Here is a 25,643-nt window from a genome sequence, read left to right on the forward strand (position 1 = left end):
TATACATATATTTTTTTTGAATCTCTTGATGACTTAACTTGAGAGGAATATTGTGTTAAACCTTAAGCTCGGTGGCATGTTTTCAATTGCCCATTGGATATATTTTACTTTGGTTGATGCTCAAGAAACAAGAATGCTTAAAGTTCTGCCAAAACATTTCTTGGACCACTTCATTAAAGCAGTCTTCAATTAAAGATAGATTAGCTAGTCCCATCACATTATCAGTCAGTCTAGAGAAAGAGAGAGAATCCTTTTGAAGTCCATGCACATCATTTCTAGTCATGAAAAAGAGGTCGAAATCAATTCCATTATAAAATAAAAAACCATGCACCATACAATAAATATAAACTCTTACACAAAAGATATATAATAGCTAGAAAGTTCAAAACACTCAAACTACATTGTTATACTTTTTTTATGGGAAGCTTAGCAAAATGCTGAGGGATATAGCTGCATGCGAACATGGGACTAATACCATGTTGACCATAAGAACCCATGCAATCCAAAGAAATAATGAACCAAAAGTAATGATAGTCTATGATATGCTCTCTCTTGCTTGACTGCATTGCCTGCAAATAAAGCAATAAATGTCACTATTAGCATAATTGCATGAGATTGATGTATATAGTGTGTAATTAGTCACAAATGTCAATTACCTACCCAAAATTTTTAATGTAATTTTATAACTTTCTACATCAACAACCTACAATCTATAATTAGACATGACAATGTAGGTTTTTACTCACCCAAAATTGGAATAACATGTCTAGAACGAGTCCCTTGGGGCATTGCATCTGAAACATTCCATTCTGCTCGCAAAATTGTGCTCGTTGCATCCAGACCTGTCCAAAAAAAGAAAAAGAACCCCCACAAAAAGATTACAATTAGTCGTGCTAGATGGTTAAGCATGCAATTACTTTTGGCCACTCAAACACTAAAGTATCAAGCTAACATGTAAATTAAAGCAGTCAAAGATATTGGAATATTCAGTACCTAAAAGTAATGTCTTTTACTATTAATGTCTTGATATTATTCACATAACGCCAAAGAAGAGCGGCCTAACCAAAAACAAAGTTGTACATTTATAGCCAACCATTTTGACATGGAAAATTAACGTGCTACTTCAATAGTTTCACTAAGAACTTGTTTATTATCATCCTTTTTTTCTTTTTTTTTTCAAAACTTTTTTTTTTTAAATTTATATATAGTTTTTTATTATTTATTTTTTAAGGTAAGTTTATTATCATCCTTCTTTTTCTTTTTTTTTTCAAAACTTTTTTTTTTTTAATTTATATATAGTTTTTTATTATTTATTTTTTAAGGTAAAGAACAAATAAGAGTATTGATTCTCACATATTTTTAAATGTGAAAATCAATAAAAATATGTATATCATATATGAAAATATGGATGTTATATGTATGAAGTATTCAAAATCACCTGCTGCAAATCCAGTCACCAGATTTCCATCCAGGTCTAGCACCACTGCTGCCACCGCCGCCACTCCCAAAGCCTCGTGAGCGAGAGAAATCAGAGTCATAGCCACCGGAAGACGAGTCATCCTTGAATGCTCCACACTTGAAGCAGCTTGAGCGGCTAGCAAAGTTGTGTGCTCCACAAGCGCTAGCAGTGCAGTACCAATCACCAGGCCTAACATCAGAACCAGTACTGAACCCAAAGGAGGACCCTCCTCTCCCACCAAAGCTCCCAAAGTCACCACCTCTATCACTTGACTTGGGATCCCCGCAACGTTGGCACGAGTCGCGCCTCTGGAAGTTGAGGTGCTGGCATGACCTGCAGTTCCAATCTCCTGGCCTGCTCATATTTCCTGCTTGATCACTCAATGAATTCAGTGGCTTTGAATAATTCAATTACACATTAGTTTTCTATTTATATATTAAGACTTGATCTAAATTAGTTGCTCTTTAGCTAGTTTTTATTTTTTATTTTTTTATTTTTTGTGGTTAATGTAAATGTATAGAACTCTTATGAAATACCTATTTAATTTCAAGGTTTGTATAATTTTTCATCTCATACACATCGGATAATTACAAAAAAGAATTCCTTAAAAAATGAACCCCAAAGTATTGACTAACTTATTGGGCATGATAACATATTTTGATAAAGTTGGTGACATAAATAAGGAATTATCAAATAACCCTTTTTTTGGCATGTAAAATGACTACATGTTTATGTGTGTAAAATGACTACATTTTTTGTGGTTATGATATGACTAGATGTTTATGTGTGTATATAAAAAGTTATGATATGACTAGATGTTTATGTGTGTGTATATATAAAAGTTATAATATAAAGAAAAAAAAAAGATTGCATTAAAAAAGTGGCATGCCGATTCAGCCTCTATGATAGTTCTCCCACACGTAGTAGCTTTACTAAATGTACAATTATATTAAAAGAAATTAATCACTTTGTGTTACTAGAATTGCACTTCCAACAAAGGAAAAATAATGCTTAAGAAGAAGCCAAGATTGAGAAGTAAGGCCAACAATAACTTCATTTGAAGGAGCTTTCAAAGTGAGAAGAAAGATTAAAATGCATTGCTATATAAGGAAGAAGGAGCTAATTAAGCTAAAGATATGAAATTAAGATCGAACCTCAAGAAAATGTGATAACTTGAATATTATAGAAAGTGATGATGAAGAAGTGGGTTGCAGAGGTTGGTGAAGGAAATATGTGAAATGAGGGTATTTATATAGGAGCTTAGTGGATAAAGGGAATAAGTGGAGGGCCGTGTACGTACTTTTTCGTGTTCTCAACTGGCAACCTTGATAAATGGAATCAAGAAAATCTAAAGGAGAAAAAAGAGAGATAAAGGAACAAAGTCCAGCTACGATTCCAAAGGATATTTTGAATTCTGAATAAATACTTTGGCTACAGCTTCTTCTTTTAAGGGGTTTCGATCTAAACGTGAGGGGGTACTGCATGCATGTAGACACTTTCAAGTGGAATTTTTCATTATTATTAATTGCTCTTCTTTACATGATTTTCTCCCTTGGAAGAAATTCCTCGTTTTATATTTCTTTTTTCTTTCTCTTTTTCTTTTTTCGTTCCTCTTTAGACGGTGGAAGGCTAGGGTGGCTTTGGGATATTGCAATTTCTTCTTGCTAAGAAGTTTTGAGAAGTTACTTAAGTCATGTTTGTTAGAGCACATTATATTACTTACTTGTATAGACTATTAATTCCTACTATAAATAGTTCTATTTGCAGTGATTTTTCTCGTATACAATAAATGATTTTTTTCTTTGGTAATTATAACATGTTTCTACAATACTTAATTTGTACATCTTTCTCTATTTGTAGTGTTTTTTTAGGTTAATTATAAAATATTCTGGAAATATAATAAATGTAGTGGGTCTAATTAGTTCAATTAGTAAAAAGTTTCATCATTGTATAAGAGACTTGAAATTCGAATCCAGCCTATACCAAAAAAAACCATAAGTTGAAATTCTACCGTAATTAAATAAATAAATTGTTTTTTTGGTAATTATAAAATGCTCCTACAAAAGATGTGTACTTCCTCTTTTCACCTAATAATGGGTCTCACTAAATATTATATATTATTTTGTTTTACTCATAGTTGAATAATTGAATATGAGTGATACTAAATAAGTAAATATACTAAAAATTTTATTATACACAAGTCTTACAAATTGATGTGTCATAAGTAAAAAAGTAATCTTGACAAACTTAATTAATACTATTAATTTTTCTATACAATAATTAATGTGTACTTAGCTTCCTTCTCTATTTGTAGTGTTTTTCTAGGGTAATTATAAAATATTCAATAAATATAACAACTGCAATGGGGTTGAGTTAACACAATTAGTAAAATTCCTTATTATTATATAAAAATTTTGGAATTTAATTCCGTTTACACCAAAAAACCATAGATTAAAATTATATATATTTTATATATTAAAAAACTAAATAAATAAATGTGTTTTTAGGTAATCATAAAATGTTTCTACGATAGATGTGTACTCCCTCTTTTCACCTAATTGGGATCCCACTAAGTATTCTATGACTTTTTGTTTTACTCATAGGTGAATAACTGTATATGAGTGATACTAAGTATACCAAAAAAATATATATATATATTATTATACAAGCCTTACAAATCAATGTGTCATTGGTAAAAAAGTAATCATCACTAATACTATTAATTTTTCTATACAAATTAAGTAATAACATTCTAACAGTATTAATTCTAATAAATTTTCCTGGGCCTAACTCTTGCCACCAAAACCAATGTTAAGAGATCTATTACCATTCGATTGTATTGCTCAATCAGGTCGAAATGAGTTGAACTAAGTTGAGGCGATGGAAAACTAGACAAGTCAATTAATTCAATCTTTTCTATTTTAAGAGGTAACCCAACAAATATGCTAAGTATACCAAAAATATATATATATATATATATTATTATACAAGCCTTACAAATCAATGTGTCATTGGTAAAAAACTAATCATCACTAATACTATTAATTTTTCTATACAAATTAAGTAATAACATTCTAACAGTATTAATTCTAATAAATTTTCCTGGGCCTAACTCTTGCCACCAAAACCAATGTTAAGAGATCTATTACCATTCGATTGTATTGCTCAATCAGGTCGAAATGAGTTGAACTAAGTTGAGGCGATGGAAAACTAGACAAGTCAATTAATTCAATCTTTTCTATTTTAAGAGGTAACCCAACAAATCAAGACCCACAAAAAGAAACAGTAGTAGTCCTGCAGCCTATTAGCCCAACAAACATCATCAAAAATATACCCAGTCAAGTAAACCATCAACCCTAGAAAGGCCATTTGACCATGGCATTTGGGACCCTCATTCACTAAGTCACTAAGTGGAAATTCTAAGTGCAGTCTCCACAGGCAAAATATAACACATTAGACCCACCACCTAAAAAGAAATAAAAATGAAGAATGTCACTTCGCTACAAGTTATTGGACAATGTGGTATCTTAATCACAAATTTTACCTTGTAATGAATATTCTATGCATAAAAACCATGAGCATGGCCACAACTTATCCCAATATAACCACGAGGGGTCAAGTCCCTTTCACCTGTTCTTTGGGAATCACCATATTGACAGTCAATATGTTGGAAAAATACTTGTTGCTTTACAATTATGAATATTCCCTTATTCGTACTCCAAGTCCATCAATTGGAATTAAAGGAACCCCTAATTTTTACGCACGAAAAGAAAACAAAGTTAGAGTTTTAATCATTAACACGACCATTCATGCTCCTCAATCATGCATCTGTCCATTCAAATGTCAGCAAATTATTCTAATATGTTTTTTTTTTTTTGTTTTTTTTATTTGCCAACACGTGGAAATGCAAAAGAAATATGAAATTTAGAAACTCAATGTCGATGTAGACGTTCCTAAAATTATAGATTGTATTCTTTCACTATCTCTCAAATTAGAACTAGAGCCCAAAGGTTACATATGATCATAAGGAACTTTTGGTGTTGTGGGATATATAATAAGCACGCATCAAAATATGGTGACATGCTTAACTATCAAAGAAATGGAAACACACATCTTATATAATTGCTAGATCAATATAGCTACAAGCAAAGCAAGATTCTTTTGTGTACCCTTATGACCTTATGGTCTCTATTTTTTTTTTTTTTTTTCCGGCCCCAAAGACTACCAAGGATTGAGCCGAATGTTGCAGCTGAGTTGCTTTTTCTTTTTCTTTTTTTCTTTATATATATATATATTTCTTACTTGCTGAGTCACACTTTTTATTTCACATAACATAGAATTTATGTGAAATGCTTTAATTTTTTTTTCCTTGGTACGTGCAAGGAATTGATAATATAGGAGAATAATTTAAAAAGGTGAAAAATAAGACAAAAAAGAAAAAGAGAGGCCAAATGGTGAGTTTCAATAAAGATAGTTGAAGCTTATGATGGAATAGCAAGTCTTCGAGGTTTCATTTTGACCATCTTTTTTTCTTTTTCTTTTCTTTGCTCCTCTCCCACTACTGCTGCGGCTGCTATTCCAATTTTTCTCTCTCTACAAACCCTTTTTTATCTCTCTCTCTCTCTCTCTCTCTCTCTCTCTCTCTCTCTCTCACACTGTGTCTAAAGAACAAATGAGAAAGATCTGGCCTCCATTCTCTTGGAGAAGGGTAAAGGAGGGCAGAGGCAAACTGTAAAGAAGAGCAAAGAGAAGCGGGCTGATCTGATTCGCCTCGGTAATCGCTTCCATGCATGACCACGACCAACTTATTCTCCCAAATTTGTCACTCTCACCTAACCTTTGTGTGCGTGCATGCGTGTGTGTGCATGTTTTTTGCTTTTAAAGAAAATAATGTTATACGCATTTTAAATGAGCTATATGAATGATTTTTAAATAAATAAATAAATGATCAATTTTGTTAGTGAATGTTTTAAGGATATTTTTTTAGAAAATATTTTTAAAAACTTTTTATTGGAAAGGAAAAAAAATTTATATTTTTCATAAAAATAGTATAAAAACTTTCATAAAATGATTAAATGATAAATAATTTAAGGAAATCCGTTAATCGAACCCATAAATGATATATGTCAAAATCATCCCCAAAGAAATACTTTAACGTTATATCTCTGATAGATTGATTATTGATAACCTCTTAATAGCTTTTGAGTCTTTGCACCATATGAAGACTAATTGCACAGGAAAGAAGGGTTTCATGGCTATAAAGTTGGATATAAGCAAAGCTTATGATAGGGTGGAGTGGGTTTTTCTTGAACGGATTCTCCTCAAATTGGGTTTTCAGGAATCATGGGTGGCTTTAATTATGGAGTGCATCACCACGGTGTCGTACTCTATTCTAGTGAATGGTGAGCCTAATGGTATGATTTCTTCCTCTAGAGGTCTGCGACAAGGGGATCATTTGTCTCCTTATTTATTCCTTTTTTGTACAGAAGGATTAAATGCTCTTTTGCGCAATGCTGTTGTAGAAGGAGATATCCAAAGGTTTTCAATCTATAGAAATGGGCTCAAACTAACTCACATGTTTTTTGCAGATGATTGTTTAATCTTGTGCAGATCTACCTTGGAAGAGTGTAACAGAATTCAGGAGTTGCTTGCTTATTATGAAGATGCTTCGGGGCAAATGATAAATAAGGAGAAAACAACCCTTTTCTTTAGCAAAAATACAGATGAGTAGACTCAGGAGGATATAAAGGTAGCCCTAAATGTTCCATCCATTCAACATTGTGAGAAATATTTGGGCTAGGATGCAAGGCTGGAAGAAAAAGCTCCTATCCCAAGCTGGAAAGGGGATCATGATTAAAGCGGTGGTCCAATCTATCCCAGATTACTCTATGAGTGTTTTCAAGCTATCGGTTGGCTTGTGCAAGGATATTGAAGCTATGATTCAAAAGTTTTTGTGGGGTAATGGTGACTCAAAGAAAATTCATTGGATTAAATGGAGTTCTCTCTATTCTTCTAATCTATTAGAGGTATGGGCTTTTAGGATTTCCAGAAGTTTAACAATGCTATGCTTGCAAAACTGGTTTGGCGTCTTCTCCATCACAAAGAAACTTTATTATACAAAGTTTTTAGTGCTAAGTTGTTGACACCCCATTTTGCAACCTGTATTTAACCACGCATGGAGGGTAAAAGGGTAATTTTGCCTTGGAAATATGCATCTTGATTCTAGCCATTAGATCCTTGGATTCATTTCACCAAAATGATCTTGATGTTGTAATGATCAAATCGACTGGTCATAAGCCCTAATCGAACCACCAGATTGAAAGTTATCATCAAATCAATTTTTAATGGCTAAGATGTACTATCACAAATTGAGTCCGACTATATATGATTATGAACAATTGATTTCAATTGGTTATAGGAGTGATCAATTTGAGATCAATGATGTGTCATAATTTGATTGGTTAGGACTACATTTTATGGTGAGGTTGCATACACCTAATTAATTAGATAGTTAAACATTAATTATTCAATAAGTAATTTGTGTAATTATCTTTTAATTAGAGTAAATTTGGAACCAATTAATTCTGAAATGGGAGTGATTTGAGCCATTTAATGTTAATTGGGAGCTAATTTGGGACCTATTAATGTTAATTGTGCTGAAACCATTTTCTAACAAATGATCTCTGCTCACCATTTCATCAATATCTCTCAGAATACTTTGAATCTGTGAATGAGGTTAATTTTCCCAGGAACTAGACATCCGGGGCTTAATTTGAGCATAAGAACGAGACAATTCCGATCAGAATTGGGTCAGATATGATTTTTCGAAGTTGGCTTTACAAGCTGTTACAGCAGCTACGGGAAAACTGAATTTTGGCTTGCTCCCACTCTCACCAATCTCTCCATTTAATGCACCAGATTTTCCCCAAGGCTAAAATGAGGTCTAGGTTCATAATTCTTGTCAACCCTCATTAAATGGCCTTCCATTCATATTCCCTCCACTACTACTATAAAACTCCCCCTCCTTCATTCCAAAGCACCAAAAAAATCCCCTCTCTTCTCCTCTCTTGAGTTCTAGTGAAGTAGAGTAGTCTTGTCATATCTTGGTCTTCCTGAGACTCAAGGTATTGAGTGAGACTCACTCTCCCTCTCCTAGTTCTTCTTTTTCCACCCTTAGAACCTCCACCAGAGTCTCCTCCTCCACCTATGGAATCTTGCATGAAGGTATATTCCTTTTCCTAACTTTTTTATTGTGTTCCATGATGAGAATTTAGATTAAAGATGATAGTGATTATTTAATCCTCTTGAATATGTTTGAATGTTTTTATGTGTCTTCACATATTCTGGTTGTTCATCACATGTTCATGCATATCACTAGTTTTGATCTTAAATTTACATCAAAAATATGAAAAACATGTTTGTTTCATAATTCTTTCAAATCCTTGAATCTAGGTTATCACCATCCACACACATTCACTAGAATTTTATTTTTCAACCCAAATGCAATGTTTAATAAATTGAATTAGGGTTTATCACATGCACACACATTAAATTCAACATGTAAATTGATTGACATATTGGATGATATGATATGATATGATTATTGGCCACCATAGTCTAGAAGACCGGTTTCATCGGGTAAGGTGGGTGCCTAACACCTTCCCACCTTGTAACATAGCCTCCGAACTTAGATCAAGGGTTAGTAGACCAAATGCTTATCCTTGTAATTTTCAATTTCTAGATTGTAACTAGGAAACAAAGTCATGTACTTTATCTTAGATTGTATCTAGGACCAAAGCCATGTAATTTTCTATGTTCAATGTAAATTCAATTTCAAATTAATAAAATGAGAAATTTTTTTTTAATTATGGTTTTCTTATTTTTCCAATAATTAAATAAGTGGCGACTCTATTGTAAAACCCTTAATCTAAAGGGGAAAATATAACTAGTCGAACTCCATTTTGAGAGGCAATAATACGACTCCACCCATTCACGTGGGTTTGGCCCAACATTCATAAAAACGAGCCAGGGGTGCGGTCTCTCACAGATTGTTAGGGAAGGCCGGTGGGGGCTAAATTTTTTGAAAAGAGAAGCCCAATCCTTAAAAAGTCAAAATATATTTGATAATATATATATATATATATATATTTGGCTAGGGGGGCCTAGGCCCCCTCTTAGGTCCAACCCTGTTCTGGATCGATTCATGCTAAAACAGTTATTAGGAAACTATTTTAAGCAAATGTATATTCACCCTTTATTTTTATTGTTAGTGTGGACAATTTGGAAGATATATTACCAATTACATAGAATTTGACCCCAACCTTATAATTTAATTTAATAAAAAAAAACTTTAATAATTATTTCTATTAATTAGGATATCCTAAGACATTGATTTATAAAATATTTTTAAAAACTATTTATGAAAAAATAAAAGCGTAATTAATTTTTTGACAGTTTTTTATATTTTTCATAAAAGTGGGGGAAAAATGCCAATATACCCCTTGAACTTGAACTAGTGGCCAAAACACCCCTTGAACATTTTTATTGACCAATTTACTCCCTAAACTATACACACCTGCCAAATTAATACTTCAATTAGTTTCACGTTAAAACACCAACGGAATAAGAGCACATGAGAAGCATGTGACCTTTAAAAACTAAATCATAGAAAGAAGAGACTGACTGCAGAGGAGAGAGAGAGTGTGAGAAAGAGAGAGAGAGGTAGTAGCAGCATAAGAAAATATCATTTTCTTCCTTGAGTGGGATTGAATTAATGGACAGAGATGAGGAAGGGTTTGTCATCATCTTCAATTTCTATGTGGTTTTTGGCAGGGTCTTCTCAAGGAAATCTCAACAATGGAGTGGGCCAGCACAGAGGAGAGTGAATTGGGTGGCCCATCTGTGTTTTCATTGCTAGTTTACACTTGGAAGAGATGAAAGCTATGGAGAGGTTTTGGCTGGATTATCTTTCACAAATTTGGTTTTGTTTAATTGATTAGTTTGTCTCACTAACTCATTTGCTCATGAACGTAGAAGAACAAAACAATTTACAAGATAATATATATGGATTTCATTTATAAATTCTTAGCTAGATCTAACAACTTCTTTTAAAGACAAAAAAGAGTTTATAGAGAGAAAAAAGTTTACAAAGAGAGGCCTAGCCGTGAAATTGTTAGAAATATATTAGCTCATTAGCATAGACCCAAGCCTAATTCTACTTTGTATGCAAGCCAAGTCTCCTACTTGTACTAGAAGTCTATTAGTTTAGGATTTAGTCTATTATATATACATATGTTATTATTCATTATAACACAGGATTTGTACTACACTATAATATATTATTGATGTAACTCTTTAGGGTTTCCTCCGTGGATGTAGGCCGTTAGGCTGAACCACGTAACTCTCGTGTGTTATTGTGTTATATACTTTATGTTTTTGCTTCCGCATCCATATTAACATATTCAACATGGTGTATCAATGCTAATATTTAACATGGTATTAGAGCCACCTTCTTGTGGCCATGGTTTTCTGTGCTTGCAATATATTTAAGAGCAATATTTGTCTTCCTCGGTGTTTTTTTGCTTCGTTCATCTTCTTTGGCTTCCTACTGCTGTCATCAAAACTCTCCAGTATAGTCATGCCACCGTCAGAAGTCATATCAACACTGCAAGACCATTGCCTTCCTCAAACTACCGTCACAGAGCCAAACTTCATTCAAGAAATCTTCTCAACCTTATCAAATCTCAAGATTTTATCAAGCTTCCACTTTGAATTTGAGAAGGGGTGTTAAAGAATATTAGCTTATTAGCATAGGCCTAAGGCTAATTCTACTTTGTGTGCAAGCCAAATCTCCTACTTGTACTAGAAGTCTATTAGTTTAGGGTTTAGTCTACTATATATACATATGTTATGATTCATTCTAACATAGGATTTGTACTACACTATAATATATTATTAATGTAGCCATTTAGGGTTTCCTCCATGGATGTAGGCTGTTAGGCTGAACCACATAACTCTCGTATGTTATTGTGTTCTATACTTTATGTTTTCACTTCTGCATCCATACTAGCATATTCAACATAGTGTATCAATGCCAATATTTAACAGAAACAACACAACTTGCCTAGAAAAATCCCCATGCCAGCAATTCGAAAAAAGAAACTGCAAAAAATTCGGCAAGTCTTTCTTGCTAGCTTTTTTTTTAGGTATGGTAAGGTATTTGTTGTCCGATCTATGTTGGAACTAAGATCCAAAATTTTCCTCTGATGGATCTACTGCCTCTCTCTTTCTCTCTTCTCTATTATTCAGTCTCTCCTTTATATGACAAAAATTTCTATCGTGTAAACAGTAATTTAGTTAATTTTTAAAGGTCACATGATTCTCACACGCTCTTATTCCGATAGTGTTTTAATGTGAAACTAACTAAGGTAGTAATTTGGCAGATGTGTATAGTTTAGGAAGTAAGTTGGCGAATAAAAAAGTTCAGGGGGTGTTTTGGCCACTAGTTCAAAGCTCAGGGGGTGTATGAGCATTTTTCCCTAGAAGTGATATTAAAACTAGTTTAAATTGATCTATTAACAAATACCTAAGAGCACCCGTTAACTGGACTATTTTAAAAAAAATAATTTAGCATATATATTTAAAAGAATATTGTAGGGAGTAGAAGAATCCCCATTCAGGCCTTAAGCCCAATAATAGATTGGGCCACAGGAGCGAACTGGGCCGAGCCTGTATGTTTGAGGGAAGTCCAAGAAGACAACTGGCTGTGAGAAAGAGGAAGTTGAACAATCCTTCACGCCCAATAAAGGAGAATCCCATGCGAAAACGATTCCCATGGAGGAAGAGAAGGGACAAACCTTACTTGAGGCGAGGTGCACGAATGATGCACATGTAGCTTCCAGACAATGCCCAAGATCGCAGGAAACTTCTGGAACATGCAAGAAGGTTGAAGATCTTTGCCTTCCCATTAATGATGGGGTTCTTACCTAATCTTTGCCGCATTAAATACATGTAAGACAACTTGAACAGTACAAACAACCCCCAAAAGTCAGAGTTTCAGGATAAGGGTGGGTAGGAAATCGATAAAGTTAAGGAAAATATCCCTAAGACTCTGGTAGGCATTAGGACAGTTGTAGTGATAAGAGCAAGGGTTGAAGCTATAAAAGGGGGAGGAGAGGCAAGGGGTAGGGGATTGAGAAAAAGGGGAAAGGGAAAATTTAGAAGAAAAATCAGTCAGAGAGAGTGAGTAAGGGTAACACCGCGGGAACATAAGAATGATCTATTGTAACATTTAGATTAAATTTGTAATATTTGAGGTCAAAGAAATCAATTGCTTGAGTTTCCCATTGTGGAGTGTTTATCCCTTATTGTTTACTTTTATGTTGGTTGTTTGAATAATTATAGTGTGAATCTATGAAGAACTTTATGGGGGCCAGTTTTTCTGTCCCCGCAAATATATACCCAAATTTGTTTAATATAAAATAATCAATTAACTTATGTGTGTTTAGTATTGTAATTTGCTTGTTTGATGTTCAGAACCCAAATTTAAATTTTGAAACTTCGGGTTTTGAGTGACGTGTTACATTTTCACCTAAAGGATTGTTTGAGTGCTTGTTATCTTTTGTACCAAGAAGAATATTGTATGTATAATGATAATGAATAAAATTTTCAACTTTCATAATTAACACTATTTCCTTTACATAATAGTTTTACTTCTTAATAATATTACTGTAAGGACTCAATTTGAATTGAGTATTGGGTTTTCAGCCCAACAAGCCCAAACAATACATTTATAGAGAGTGGGCTGACAGGCTTAGGTGCTGGCCGTTGATCACCATGCCCAAACTTATTCTTAAAAATGGCTAAGTGTTTTCTTACAAATGAGGGAATGCTCCTCGGCCTGTGGCCGAGGAGGCCTTTCTTTTTTTCCCCTCATTCTGGCTTTACTAGCTCTTCTTTTATAATTTTTATCTTCCTATCTTTTGCTTCCATCTGTTGATTGTCTATTCGCCTTTTTTCTGGTCGTCCATCCCATCAGAGGCTTTATCGATACTCAAGTGGCTCACTCTGACCAACGTTATCCTGCCAAGGGGTTACCTCTCCATTAATGCGGCCAGGAGAGTTAGTTGAGTGCATTAAATGCGAGAGTGACAGCTTACTTTGGGGTTAGCCACTCCCTGAAATCACTCTTGTCAGGCCGAGGACAAGGTATCCTCGGCGTGGGTTCAAGAGAATAGGCTTCCCCCCTTCTCCTCAGAAATAGCTTGCGCTCCTCGGCATGGGCCTTGGGCCTGCTATATGATGGACCGAGGCTATCAGGCCCACGGACCCCACAATTAATTAAGGAAATGACTTATCCAGCAATTTGCATCAACTTCCAGCCAAATTAATTCATTCAAAGGATAGGTTTTTCAAAAAAAAAAAAATCATCATATCACTTTTTGATAATGAAAAAAGTCTTCAAATCTCAAAAAAAAAAAAAAAAAAAAAAAAAAAAAAAAAAAAAAAAAAGAAAGAGAGAATTTTCAAAAAGCCTTAGGACTAGGGGCATTGGGCTCGTACTTCTTAGGTTACCATAAAAAAAAATTCACCAATCAAAATTTCAATTCCTTCAAAAAAAAAAAAAAAGATTCCAAATTTTTCCCAAAAAAAAAAGAAATTTCAGTCAAAAAAGCAAGATTTCAAAAAAAAAAAAATTTATTAAATTCTTCTTCAGGAACAAAAAGCTACGACCCTCTTCCACATTCTCCAATGGTGCAACATCAAGTCGACTGTCTACCCTCAGCATTCATCGAAGCATGGAATATGTCCCAAACTAGGGGTATTCGCCAGGTATGCAAAGTCTTTTCAATAAATAACTTCGTTACTAATTAAAAATATTTATTTTGCAGGTATTAGGGTAAAAGCCCACAAGCATCGGTATGCATAATGCCTTTCGAATCCACGGACCTCTGGGAAGCACGTCCAAAATTCAAACCATCGGACCTCTAGGAAGCACGTCCAAACTTCAATCCATCGGACCTCTGGAAGCATGTCCAAAATTCAATTCCATCGGACCTCTAGGAAGCACATCCAAACTTCAATCCATCGGACGTCTGGGAAGCACGTCCAAACTTCAAACCATCGAACCTCTGGGAAGCACGTCCAAATTCAAATCCACGGACCTCTGGGAAGCACGTCCAAACTTCAATCCATCGGACCTTTGGGAAGCACGTCCAAAATTCAATTCCATCGGACCTCTGGGAATCACGTCCAAATTCAATCCATCGGAACTTTGGGAAGCACGTCCAAAATTCAATTCCATCGGACCTCTGGGAAGCACGTCCAAACTTCAATCCATCGGACCACTGGGAAGCACGTCCAAATTCAATTCCATCGGACTCTGGGAAGCACGTCTAAACTTCAATCCACGGACCTCTGGGAGCACGTCAAATTCAATTTCAATGGACCTCTGGGAAGCACGTCCAAATCAATCCATCAGACCTCTGGGAAGCACGTCTAAATTCAAACCATTGGACCTCTGAGAAGCACGTCCAAATCCAATATCATCGGACCCCTGGGAAGCACGTCCAAAATCCAATTCCATCGGACCTCTGGGAAGCACGTCCAAACTTCAATCCACGGACCTCTGAGAAGCATGTCCAAACTTCAAATCCAAAATCCTCTAACCACTGGTAAGCATGTCTTGTACTCATTTTTTTTACACCAAAAAAAAAAAAAAAAATTGCATGCATGAACTACGTTTGGACCTGATCCTCTCACCAAGAGGTACGTAGGCAATCTCCCTTGAGATTCGGTCCACATTTTGATCCATAACATGACCATCTACACTTTTATCTACATGCATCATACATTCACCACGGTTAAACACTAATTGCAAAGTTGGGTGTCTGTTTCATACATTGACATTCGCTTTGCAAGCTCTACCAATAAGGGGCATTCTGTTGACACCCCATTTTGCAACCTGTATTTAACCACGCATGGAGGGTAAAAGGGTAATTTTGCCTTGGAAATATGCATCTTGATTCTAGCCATTAGATCCTTGGATTCATTTCACCAAAATGATCTTGATGTTGTAACGATCAAATCGACTGGTCATAAGCCCTAATCGGACCACCAGATTGAAAGTTATCATCAAATCAATTTTTAATGGCTAAGATGTACTATCACAAATTGAGTCCGACTATATATGATTATGAACAATTGATTTCAATTGGTTATAGGAGTGATCAATTTGAGATCAATGATGTGTCATAATTTGATTGGTTAGGACTACATTTTATGGTGAGGTTGCATACACCTAATTAATTAGATAGTTAAACATTAATTATTCAATGAGTAATTTGTGTAATTATCTTTTAATTAGAGTAAATTTGAACCAATTAATTCTGAAATGGGAGTGATTTGAGCCATTTAATGTTAATTGGGAGCTAATTTGGGACCTATTAATGTTAATTGTCTGAAACCATTTTCTAACAAATGACCTCTGCTCACCATTTCATCAATATCTCTCAGAATACTTTGAATCTGTGAATGAGGTTAATTTTTCCAGAAACTAGACATCCGGGGCTTCAATTTGAGCATAAGAACGAGACAATTCCGATCAGAATTGGGTCAGATATGATTTTTGAAGTTGGCTCTACAAGCTGTTACAGCAGTTACGGGAAAACGAATTTGGCTTGCTCCCCACTCCCACCAATCTCTCCATTTAATGCACCAGATTTTCCCCAAGGCTAAAATGAGGTATAGGTTCATAATCCTTGTCAACCCTCATTAAATGGCTTCCATTCATATTCCCTCCACTACTACTATATAAACCCTCCCCCTCCTTCATTCCAAAGCACCAAAAAAATCCCCTCTTCTCCTCTCTTGAGTTCTAGTGAAGTAGAGTAGTCTTGTCATATCTTGGTCTTCCTGAGACTCAAGGTATTGAGTGAGACTCACTCTCCCTCTCCTATTCTTCTTTTTTCCTCCACCCTTAGGACCTTCACCAAGAGTCTCCTCCTCTACCGTATGAATCTTGCATGAAGGTATAATCCATTTTCCTAACTTGTTTTTTGTGTTACCATGATGAGAATTTAAGATTAAAGTATGATAGTAATTATTTGAATCCTCTTGAATATGTTTGAATGTTTTTATGTGTTCTTCACATATTCCTGGTTGTTCATCACATGTTCATGCATATCACTAGTTTTGATCTTAAATTTACATCAAAAATAAGAAAAACATGTTTGTTTCATAATTCTTTCAAATCCTTGAATTTAGGTTATCACCATCCACACACATTCACTAGAATTTTATTTTTTAATCCAAATGCAATGTTTAATAAATTGAATTAGGGTTTATCACATGCAGCACACACATTAAATTCAACATGTAAATTGATTGACATATTGGATGATATGATATGATTGTTGGCCAACATATCTAGAAGACCGGTTTCACCGGGCAAGGTGGGTGCCTAACACCTTCCCATCTTGTAACATAGCCTCCGAACTTAGATCAAATTGTATCTAGAACCAAAGCCATGTAATTTTCCTATGATCAATGTAAATTCAAATTTCAAATTAATAAAATGAGGAATTTTTCAACTATGGTTTTCTTATTTTTCCAACAATTAAATAAGTGGCGACTCCATTGTAAAACCCTCAATCTAAAGGGAAAAATATAACTAGTCGAACCTCCATTTTGAGAGGCAACACACGACTCCATCCATTCACGTGGGTTTGGCCCAACAATTCATAAAAACGGGCCGGGGGCGCGGTCTCTCACATAAGTATTTCCCAAATGGAGATTTCAGTAATTTATCAACAGGCAATTTGGAGGGTGGGGAATGGGGAATTAATTGATGCTTGGAAACACCAATGGCTACCCAATCCAGCTTGCGGCAAGATTGTTTCTCCTAGAGCAGATTCTCTGGTGATTCAGGTTTGTGATTTATTCTATCCTAACACAAGGATTTGGGATCTGAGGAAATTGGAGAGGTGTTTTCTGCCTTGGGAAGCCGAATTGGTGGGAAGGATTCTTGTTAGTGAAGGGTGGGTTAAGGACATCTTGATTTGGCCTTTAACTTCAAACGGTGAATATAGCGTTCGGAGTGCTTATCGGATGCTCGTTGAAGTGGAAAATCTCACCTTGCCAAGCTCTTCCTCTTTAGCTCAGTGCTTGGGTCAGTGTAAAACTTTGTTTGGTCACATTATTGAAGAAGCTAAGAGTCTTGGGTGTAATCTGAGGCACTGTACGTTTCAGCATGTTCGTAGGGATGAGAATAAGTTAGCTCATAGTTTAGCTAGAAGAGCAGTTTTATCTGCACACACTGATATTTAGGTGGAAGAACTACCCTCTGAGTTGGATGTTGTATTCCAATTGGATTTGCTTTAATTTTTTTAATAAAATTTTGCTTATCTTTTTCTCAAAAAAAAAAAAAAAAAAAAAAAAAAAAAAAAAAAAACCTCATTCGATATTTCTCTTCCTTGTGTGCGAGTGTTTCTTTCTTAAAAAAAAAGAAAAAGAAAATAATAAAAACCCTCAAAAGATGTTAATTCTAATAAGATATATAATAATTTTATTTTTTTTATAAATATGTGTGTGCGCGCCCGCATTTGTATATATACATACTATGGGCGTGTTCATATGTCTTTTTTTTTAAATTAAAAATTATTTATATTTCTATATTACATCAGCTATCCTTTCTTTGTATTTCTATATACAAAATGATCATTAAAAATATACACCAATTATACTGTAGAAGAGTATTTGAAACTTAAAGAGAGTTCATGAGAGAGTGCCCACCCTTTCTTTCAAGCACGCTACTTTTTCTTGAACATGGTCTGCTTCAATCGTTGTTCAACCTCCCAAAGCAAAGTTGGCTTGATGAGATCAGATGTGAAGAAGCGGGAGCAATAAAACCAAAAAATATTTTCTTGTCCTTCAACTTGAGGGGCAAAGAGAAGCACCTTTGCTACTGAGAAAGCAAACGGTTAGCGCGAAGGTTCAAGACCTAGCCGAGCATTAGCAAAACTAGATTCACATAGCGAGGCACTTCAAGTTAGCAAAACACTGTCTATTACCGAAGCCCTATGTGCTATAATCATAATGTTGAGTCAAGGACGCTCCACCCTATCTATAAAAGTAGTCAATTGAGTTTCGAACAAATTAGCTCCTTGTTAATGGTTCAATTTATAGATAGAAAGCTCAGGAAAATCTTTTCAGAACTATAAAATTGTGTAAAATAAAGACACAAAAACAAACATGTGAGCAAAAAAACATAAAAATGATGGAGTATTAAGAAAATTAACCCGGCTTATGCCTCATAGAGAATATAGTGAGGGAGGAGAGGGAGGACATTTGTTTTGGCATTTAAATATGTGCTAGAGTCTAAATTTAATGTGTATGCACTTTAATTTTGCATTTAAAATTTTTTTTACCTCTTTTTATTAAGTTTTTTTATAGTTACCCAAAAATTTATATTAATTTATTTTTATTGTTATCTTATTAATCTTGTATTAATTGCTTGAGTTTACACCACACATTTATCTCTTTTTCATATCTTTTAGCAGACTCACTATTTTAGTATTATTTAAAAACAAAAGCATAAATAAATAAATAAGGATTTATAGTAATAACTAACCAAATAAGGCCCTATGGAGAGATAGAGAGACATGAAAATGTTGTGGACTATTAAATGAAGCGCATTATTTCACTATTACTAGAATAAAAGGCCTGAGTTTCTCCAAAAAAAATTTAAAAAAAAAATTGGCCTAAGACTGACAAAGCATTTGTAAGAGAGAGAAAAATGAATCTAAGGGACCGCTACCTCTTTCATACTGGCCTCTTACCACCATCAAGCCAGTAAAACCCCTGTGGGTAATTTNAGCCCCTCAAAACTCTGCTGCACGTTCCCTCGAACGGGGAGGAGGCTTTTGATACATGCGGATCCACTGGACGAATGGCCTCACTTTAGTTTATACTGATGCTGGCGGCTTCTTGACTGCCGATGCGCGTTTTTAGCGTTTCGAGAATTAATGGGTGCCCACATTAAATTTTTTACGGCACCACGTTTCCCACTTTAAACGGCATGATCTCCTGCCTTTATGAGAAAGCGGTTTCATTTGGGAAAATTAAGGGAGAGTATAAATACTTGTTTGACTTGCCTGGTTCATCATTTTCGCGATTATAATTATTGATGCATATAGTTTGAACTTGGTTCGACTGGCACATTAGCTGAAGAGTATCGTCATATCTCTGTAAGTTTTCTTTTTCTAGTGACCCCAAATTTCCTTGATTTCACTTTTCTTTTCTTTTTTAGAGCTTTTAGTTATCTTAGGGAATGGGTAAGTTTAAGGAGTTGGTTGAGTCCGAGGAAATGATGAACAAATTCATTGTTGACTATGGAATACCCGGTAATGTGAACTTGAAATACTGCGAAGAAGGAGAGTGGTACCTTAAGAGGAGAGAGGGTGAGGTCGTAATTCCAATAGTTGCTTTTCTAGAAGGAGGGACGAGAATCCCTATGAGGCCGGTGACCCTCAATTACCTCAGGCATTTCCGCCTGTCCCCCACTCAGTGTGCTGTGAATGTGTTTAGGATACTAGGGTGTGTAGATACCCTGAATGAGAAAATGGGGCTGAGACTGACTCACCATGATGTGAATTGGTGTTATAATCTTCATCACCTGAGGGGTAAGACGTATTATATGAAGACAAGGGACGATAGGGTCGTCTTATCCAGTGTCTTCCTGAATCCAATAAGGGGTTGAACCAAGATTCCTCATAGTGTCGGGAGAATGGCACGACGGCTTTCATTGCCCAACCATAGAGGGAAGCCAGGTAGGGCGTCCGAAGTACAAGATGATTTAGGTTTCAGTGCCTTGCGTTTTATACGTATATACTCAACTTGGTTGACTAATCATAATAATTTCACTTTTCTTTTCACAGATCCACACGCCTTTGCACGTCACTTCCACCTGGTCAACAAAGCGGATTTGGAGACCGTTCTCAGGTCGGAACTTTTCTTGAACGAATCTGACAACCAAGTCAGAGCTGCTCATAAAATCCTTGGGTGTGACCCAGCTCAAACGTCATTCCCTGTTCCGCAGCACGTAATTAGAGCTCGTGATCCTCGGCTTACACAGATTACCGTGGTGGAGAGCGGTTTCTCTTTTACTGGGGGTCTTACATACCTGAAGGTATTCCGCTATCAGGTCCCTCTTCATCCCAGCAAGTAACGGTGGCCGAGAAAGGACCGCCTAAGAAAGCAAGGGAGGTGGTTGAATTGAGCTCCTCCGAGGACGAGTATAGTGTATTGACTTAGCTGATCAGCCCGAGGATCCTCCCGGTGACCTAGGGGATCCTCACTTATCCGAAGCCGATCTTCAGTCTTTAAGAGTTGGTACCCAAGCCGAGATGGGTTTAAAGAGCAGCCCCGGACCAATCTTCTTGACCTACTCGAAGGTGGTTCCAAGAAAGATGTACCAGGGGAGTTACAATCCCAGCCCCCAGCACCTCAGTCCCAGGTTCCAATCATGCAAACCAGGTCATCATCCACCCTATAATAGCTGCCCCTTCTACTGAGTCTCTGATCCGAAAAGGAAAGACTTTCTAAGGTAAGGATCCAATGGATGGGAGCAAATCTCATTCTTCGCCCGAGGAGGGTAAGACTCGTAGACCCCCAAAGCAGTTGAAGCTTGGTGATCAAAAGAAAGGCAAGAAGGTCATCCAGCAGCCCCAGGCCCAAGCATGGCTGCCTGCTGCCATGCTCCATGACCAGCCCCTAATGGATAACGCGTCAATACGAGAGTCTCAAGGAGACGAGGGGGCTCTCGTAGCCGAGGCCCTAGAGAAATCTCTTCTTCTTCCCATTGACATGGCTGAGTTGAAAATGAGGGGTAGAGGTTGTCTTCGACCTTAAGAAATATCTAGGCATGGTAGGTCCTTTGGCAACCATTCTTTTTACTAGAAATTTTTGTTGCTTAGTACTTTTCTTTCTCTTTATAAAGCTGCTTGTTTGCTGGCAGGCTATCCAGGCCCTTTTAGGTTGGGCGAAGAGGTTGGCGACCATAGTCACGCCTTGGCGCAAGAGCGCGATAAGTTCCTAGAAGCGGCTAAAACTCTTAAGAGATCTGAGGCCGACCTGAAAAAGGCGACCGAGGATCTGCAGAAATGGCAAAGGCCAGGGATACTGCTGTTTCTGACCTAGCCGTGGTCAGGAAGCAAGCTGAGGATCAAACTGTCCACTTGCAAGAGGTTGAAAGTCAATTACAGAAGGCCAAAGAGGACATTTCCTACATGAAGGGAGTTTGACCAAAGCAATCCACGACAAAGGTGTTGCCGAGTATGCCAGGGACGAGGCTGTGAGAGCCAGAGACGAGGCAATTTTTGCAAAAAACAGACGCTGAGCGCTCTGTGGACGAGGCAAAAGAAGAGGCTTTCACCGAAGGGGTGGCTAAGACTGAAGCCACCCTTCGGGCTCAAGTTCCTGCTGTGTGCAGGCATTATTGCTCTCAAACTTGGCATGAAGCCCTCAACCAAGCAGGGATTGATGCCTCGTCTGATCTAGAAGGGAAGATAGGGTATATTACCCTACTGCCATTCGCGAGGTTACGCCTGTGCTCCTGAGGAGGAGTCTTCCTTACCATCGGTTGAAAGTCAAGACAAGACCGCCGAGGATGCTCCGTTAATTGATCAACCATCCTGAGAAGTCGAACCCCGATAGCGTTGGGGAAGTCGTAAACCGGGTCAGGAAAGACCCCAAGACGTGGCCAGTCCTCCGACGGACTTTTAGAGATGTAGCTGTTGAGTTTTGGCCCTAGCTTTTTGATTTACCTACTGAGTTGAAGGAACTAGTATACGGCCTAGGATAGCTTTGTTTATTTTTCCTTTGATACTATCTCATTTCCTGCCTTAGTGGCATTGTAGGGGAGCGTGTGTACTTTCTTTTTGAATCGAATACTTGAAGATTTGCTTTCATTTAATGATACTTTTATTGTTTGTTTTGCTATTGTATTCTACTCAATATTTGTATTCCATTCTGGAGTTTGGCATCATGGGACCATCTGTTATCATCCAAATAATAAACCGAAGGGTTGTATTATCGCCTGACATGAGTACGCTTTGGCTTTTCTCAGAGCAGTTATTTTCTTATGGGTTCGAGTCCGAAGACCATATACTACCGGTGTAATGCATAATACTTATTTAGTTTCTATAGGTTTGGTCGAGGACCATGCAATACGTCAGTTGTCCACTGTTTCTTTTTTGTTTTTTTTTTTTTTTTTTGTAATATTGGATATAATCGATGTGTGCAATTTTACCATAGGTTTGGGTCCGAGACCATGCAATACCTTGGTTCTGTCTACACTTCAATTTTTCGTAAGTATTGATATAATCGGTGTGTGTAGTTTCACCATAGGTTTGGGTCCGAGGACCATGCAAATACCTTGGTTCTGTCTACCACTTCAATTTTCCTGAGTATTGGATATAATCGGTGTGTGTAGTTCACCATAGGTTTGGGTCCGAGGACCATACAATACCTTGGTCTGTCTACCACTTCAATTTTTCCTGTAACTATTCTAGTTACCATAGGTTTGGGTCGAGGACATGCAATACCTTGGTTCTGTTCAGTACCCAGATATAATGGTGTGTGTAGTTTTACCATAGGTTTGGGTCGAGGACCATGCAATACCTTGCTCTGTCTACCACTTCAATTTTTGTAAGTATTGATATAATCGGTGTGCTGTATTAGTTCACCATAGTTTTTAGGGTCCGCCGAGACCATGCAATACCTTGCTCTGTCTACCACTTCAATTTTTGTGATTAGGATTGCCCTAGATCGCTTTACTGAGATGATTACTCTTTGCGTCAGATTAGGATCTTTTACACGTGGCATGATCTCATCTCTAACTCGAGCCCCCATCTTTTTCATTTATGAAGCGCCCTTTGTCTGTTCGTATTCCGCGCTTGACGCTCCGGTGCACGAAACGCGCCTTCATTACTGTCCTTGTAAATTGACACGAGTCCAACCGTCCGTGGTCTCTTGGAAATTGGCGATTTCATTACTGACCCCGCTGATAATGCCCTCCTCGAACTCTGCATGAATTAACTCTCACCAAACTTCCATCCCTATATAAAGTAAGGGACGGTTCCCCACTACCCATGAACCTCTCAACACAAACAGAGCAAAATACTTTCCTGCAACTTTACATGCCCTTTTAACAACCCCGCCGGAATTGTCGCGGGACTAAAAAAAAACCGGTATGGCCGCAGCCCCCACTGGGCTTTCGGTGCGGCAGAGTCTAGGCGTAACCCTGATGGTACCCCTCGAGGTATCCCAGAGGGACGTTGTTGGAGAACCTCACGTCTTTCCTCGGAGCACACCACCCCGACGAAGGCGCACGAATTCACCTCATGGGCGGTGCTCGAGTGTTGCCGTCTCCAACGGCCAACACTTGAGAGAAACGGAGAGAATCGAGGGAACATCATGGGAGGTCCCCCGAGCCCCTGCGTTGCTCCTCTCTCTGTTTCAGCTCTGCCCAGCCGAGGAGGGAGTGGTTGGGGGCCTGAGGGCATGATTGTCCTTCACCTCCTCCACCTTGTGTCAAGCTCTCCCATTCTCTTAGTGCCAAATAAAGCACGAGTTGACACTTCCCTCCGGCCAGTTTTCCCTTGGGCGGCTTCACCTGGGCCTCTGATTGTAGGAGTAGCTAGGAATAGCAGGTGGCTATTAGCTTGTAAATTACTTGTAACACAGGCCTATCTGAGCCTCTGATTGTAATATGTAATTTTTCTACGTTGAATTAATAATATCAAGATCTTTTGTTTTCTTTTTGTTTTTTTTTTTTGTTTTTTTTTTTTGTTTTTTTACAATAAAATACTTAAAATTTAGAACTCTTATCTTATTCAATCTGCTGTAAACAAATACTTAGAACTTGGAACGTTACTTTTTCAATCTACCGTAAAACAAACACTTAAAACTTAGAACCTTATCTTATTCAATCTACTGTAAAACAAAACACTTAGAACTTAGAACCTTATCTTATTCAATCTACTGTAAAACAAATACTTAGAACTTAGAACCTTATCTTATCAATCTACGTAAAACAAATACTTATAACTTGGACGTTATCTTTTCCAATCTACCGTAAAACAAACACTTGAGAACTTAGAACCTTGTTATTCAGATCTACTGTTAAAACACATACTTAGAACTTGGAACGTTTACCTGGTGCACCGGCCAGCACCCTAATCCTTCCACAGACGGCGCCAATTGTTAAGGACTCAATTTGAATGAGTATTGGGTTTTCAGCCCAACAAGCCCAAACAATACATTTATAGAGAGTGGGCTGACAGGCTTAGGTGCTGGCCGTTGATCACCATGCCCAAACTTATTCTTAAAAATGGCTAAGTGTTTTCTTACAAATGAGGGAATGCTCCTCGGCCTGTGGCCGAGGAGGCCTTTCTTTTTTCCCCTCATTCTGGCTTTACTAGCTCTTCTTTTATAGTTTTTATCTTCCTATCTTTTGCTTCCATCTGTTGATTGTCTATTCGCCTTTTTTCTGGTCGTCCATCCCATCAGAGGCTTTATCGATACTCAAGTGGCTCACTCTGACCAACGTTATCCTGCCAAGGGGTTACCTCTCCATTAATGCGGCCAGAGTTAGTTGAGTGCATTAAATGCGAGAGTGACAGCTTACTTTGGGGTTAGCCACTCCCTGAAATCACTCTTGTCAGGCCGAGGACAAGGTATCCTCGGCGTGGATCAGAGAATAGGCTTCCCCCTTCTCCTCAGAAATAGCTTGCGCTCCTCGGCATGGGCCTTGGGCCTGCTATATGATGGACCGAGGCTATAGCCAGTAAAACCCCTGTGGGTAATTTTTTTTTTTCTTTTTAAATTAGGGGTTAAATATGATTTTGGTTTGGGTAATTTGGTTGGATAGTTTTTGTTTTGGATATATAAGTAGAGAGAAAATATTTGGTGCGCAATGTAAAGTCATATTCTCTCATGATTTTAAATCATCTATAAGACAAATGTATATGCATCTGCCTATACCATGTCTTAATGTCACACTATTGATGAGTGGAAGATGGAGGGAGAGTTGGGGATATTTTCATTTCATAGTATGCAATCTATGAACACAATACAAATTAGTTGATTTTCATGGTCCTGTTACTTTTTTGTATCTATTTTTTGA

At 37.0% G+C, this 25,643-nt stretch overlaps 1 protein-coding gene across 1 annotated transcript; it reads right to left on the bottom strand.

Moving 5' to 3' along the window:
* Nucleotides 1–272: 272 nt before the first annotated feature.
* On the bottom strand, nt 273–2,701 carry LOC111983113 (uncharacterized). Its single transcript, XM_024014773.2, has 4 exons — nt 2,614–2,701; nt 1,439–1,826; nt 747–842; nt 273–569 (listed from the first exon to the last, which is right to left on the bottom strand). The coding sequence occupies exons 2-3, from the start codon at nt 1,819–1,821 to the stop codon at nt 767–769; spliced, it is 459 nt and encodes a 152-aa protein (XP_023870541.1). The 5' UTR covers nt 1,822–1,826; nt 2,614–2,701; the 3' UTR covers nt 273–569; nt 747–766.
* Between the last annotated feature and the right edge of the window lie 22,942 nt (nt 2,702–25,643).

Source organism: Quercus suber, unplaced genomic scaffold, assembly GCF_002906115.3.
Source record: "Quercus suber isolate HL8 unplaced genomic scaffold, Cork oak 2.0 scaffold_867, whole genome shotgun sequence".
Lineage (NCBI taxonomy): Eukaryota > Viridiplantae > Streptophyta > Magnoliopsida > Fagales > Fagaceae > Quercus > Quercus suber.

Excerpts from the sequence above, each read along its gene's own strand:
- LOC111983113 (XM_024014773.2), bottom strand. The coding sequence starts at position 1,821 with ATGAGCAGGCCAGGAGATTGGAACTGCAGGTCATGCCAGCACCTCAAC. Across the intron at positions 843-1,438 it reads GGTGACTGGATTTGCAGCAG|GTCTGGATGCAACGAGCACA; the intron begins GTGATTTTGAAT and ends TTTTTTGGACAG.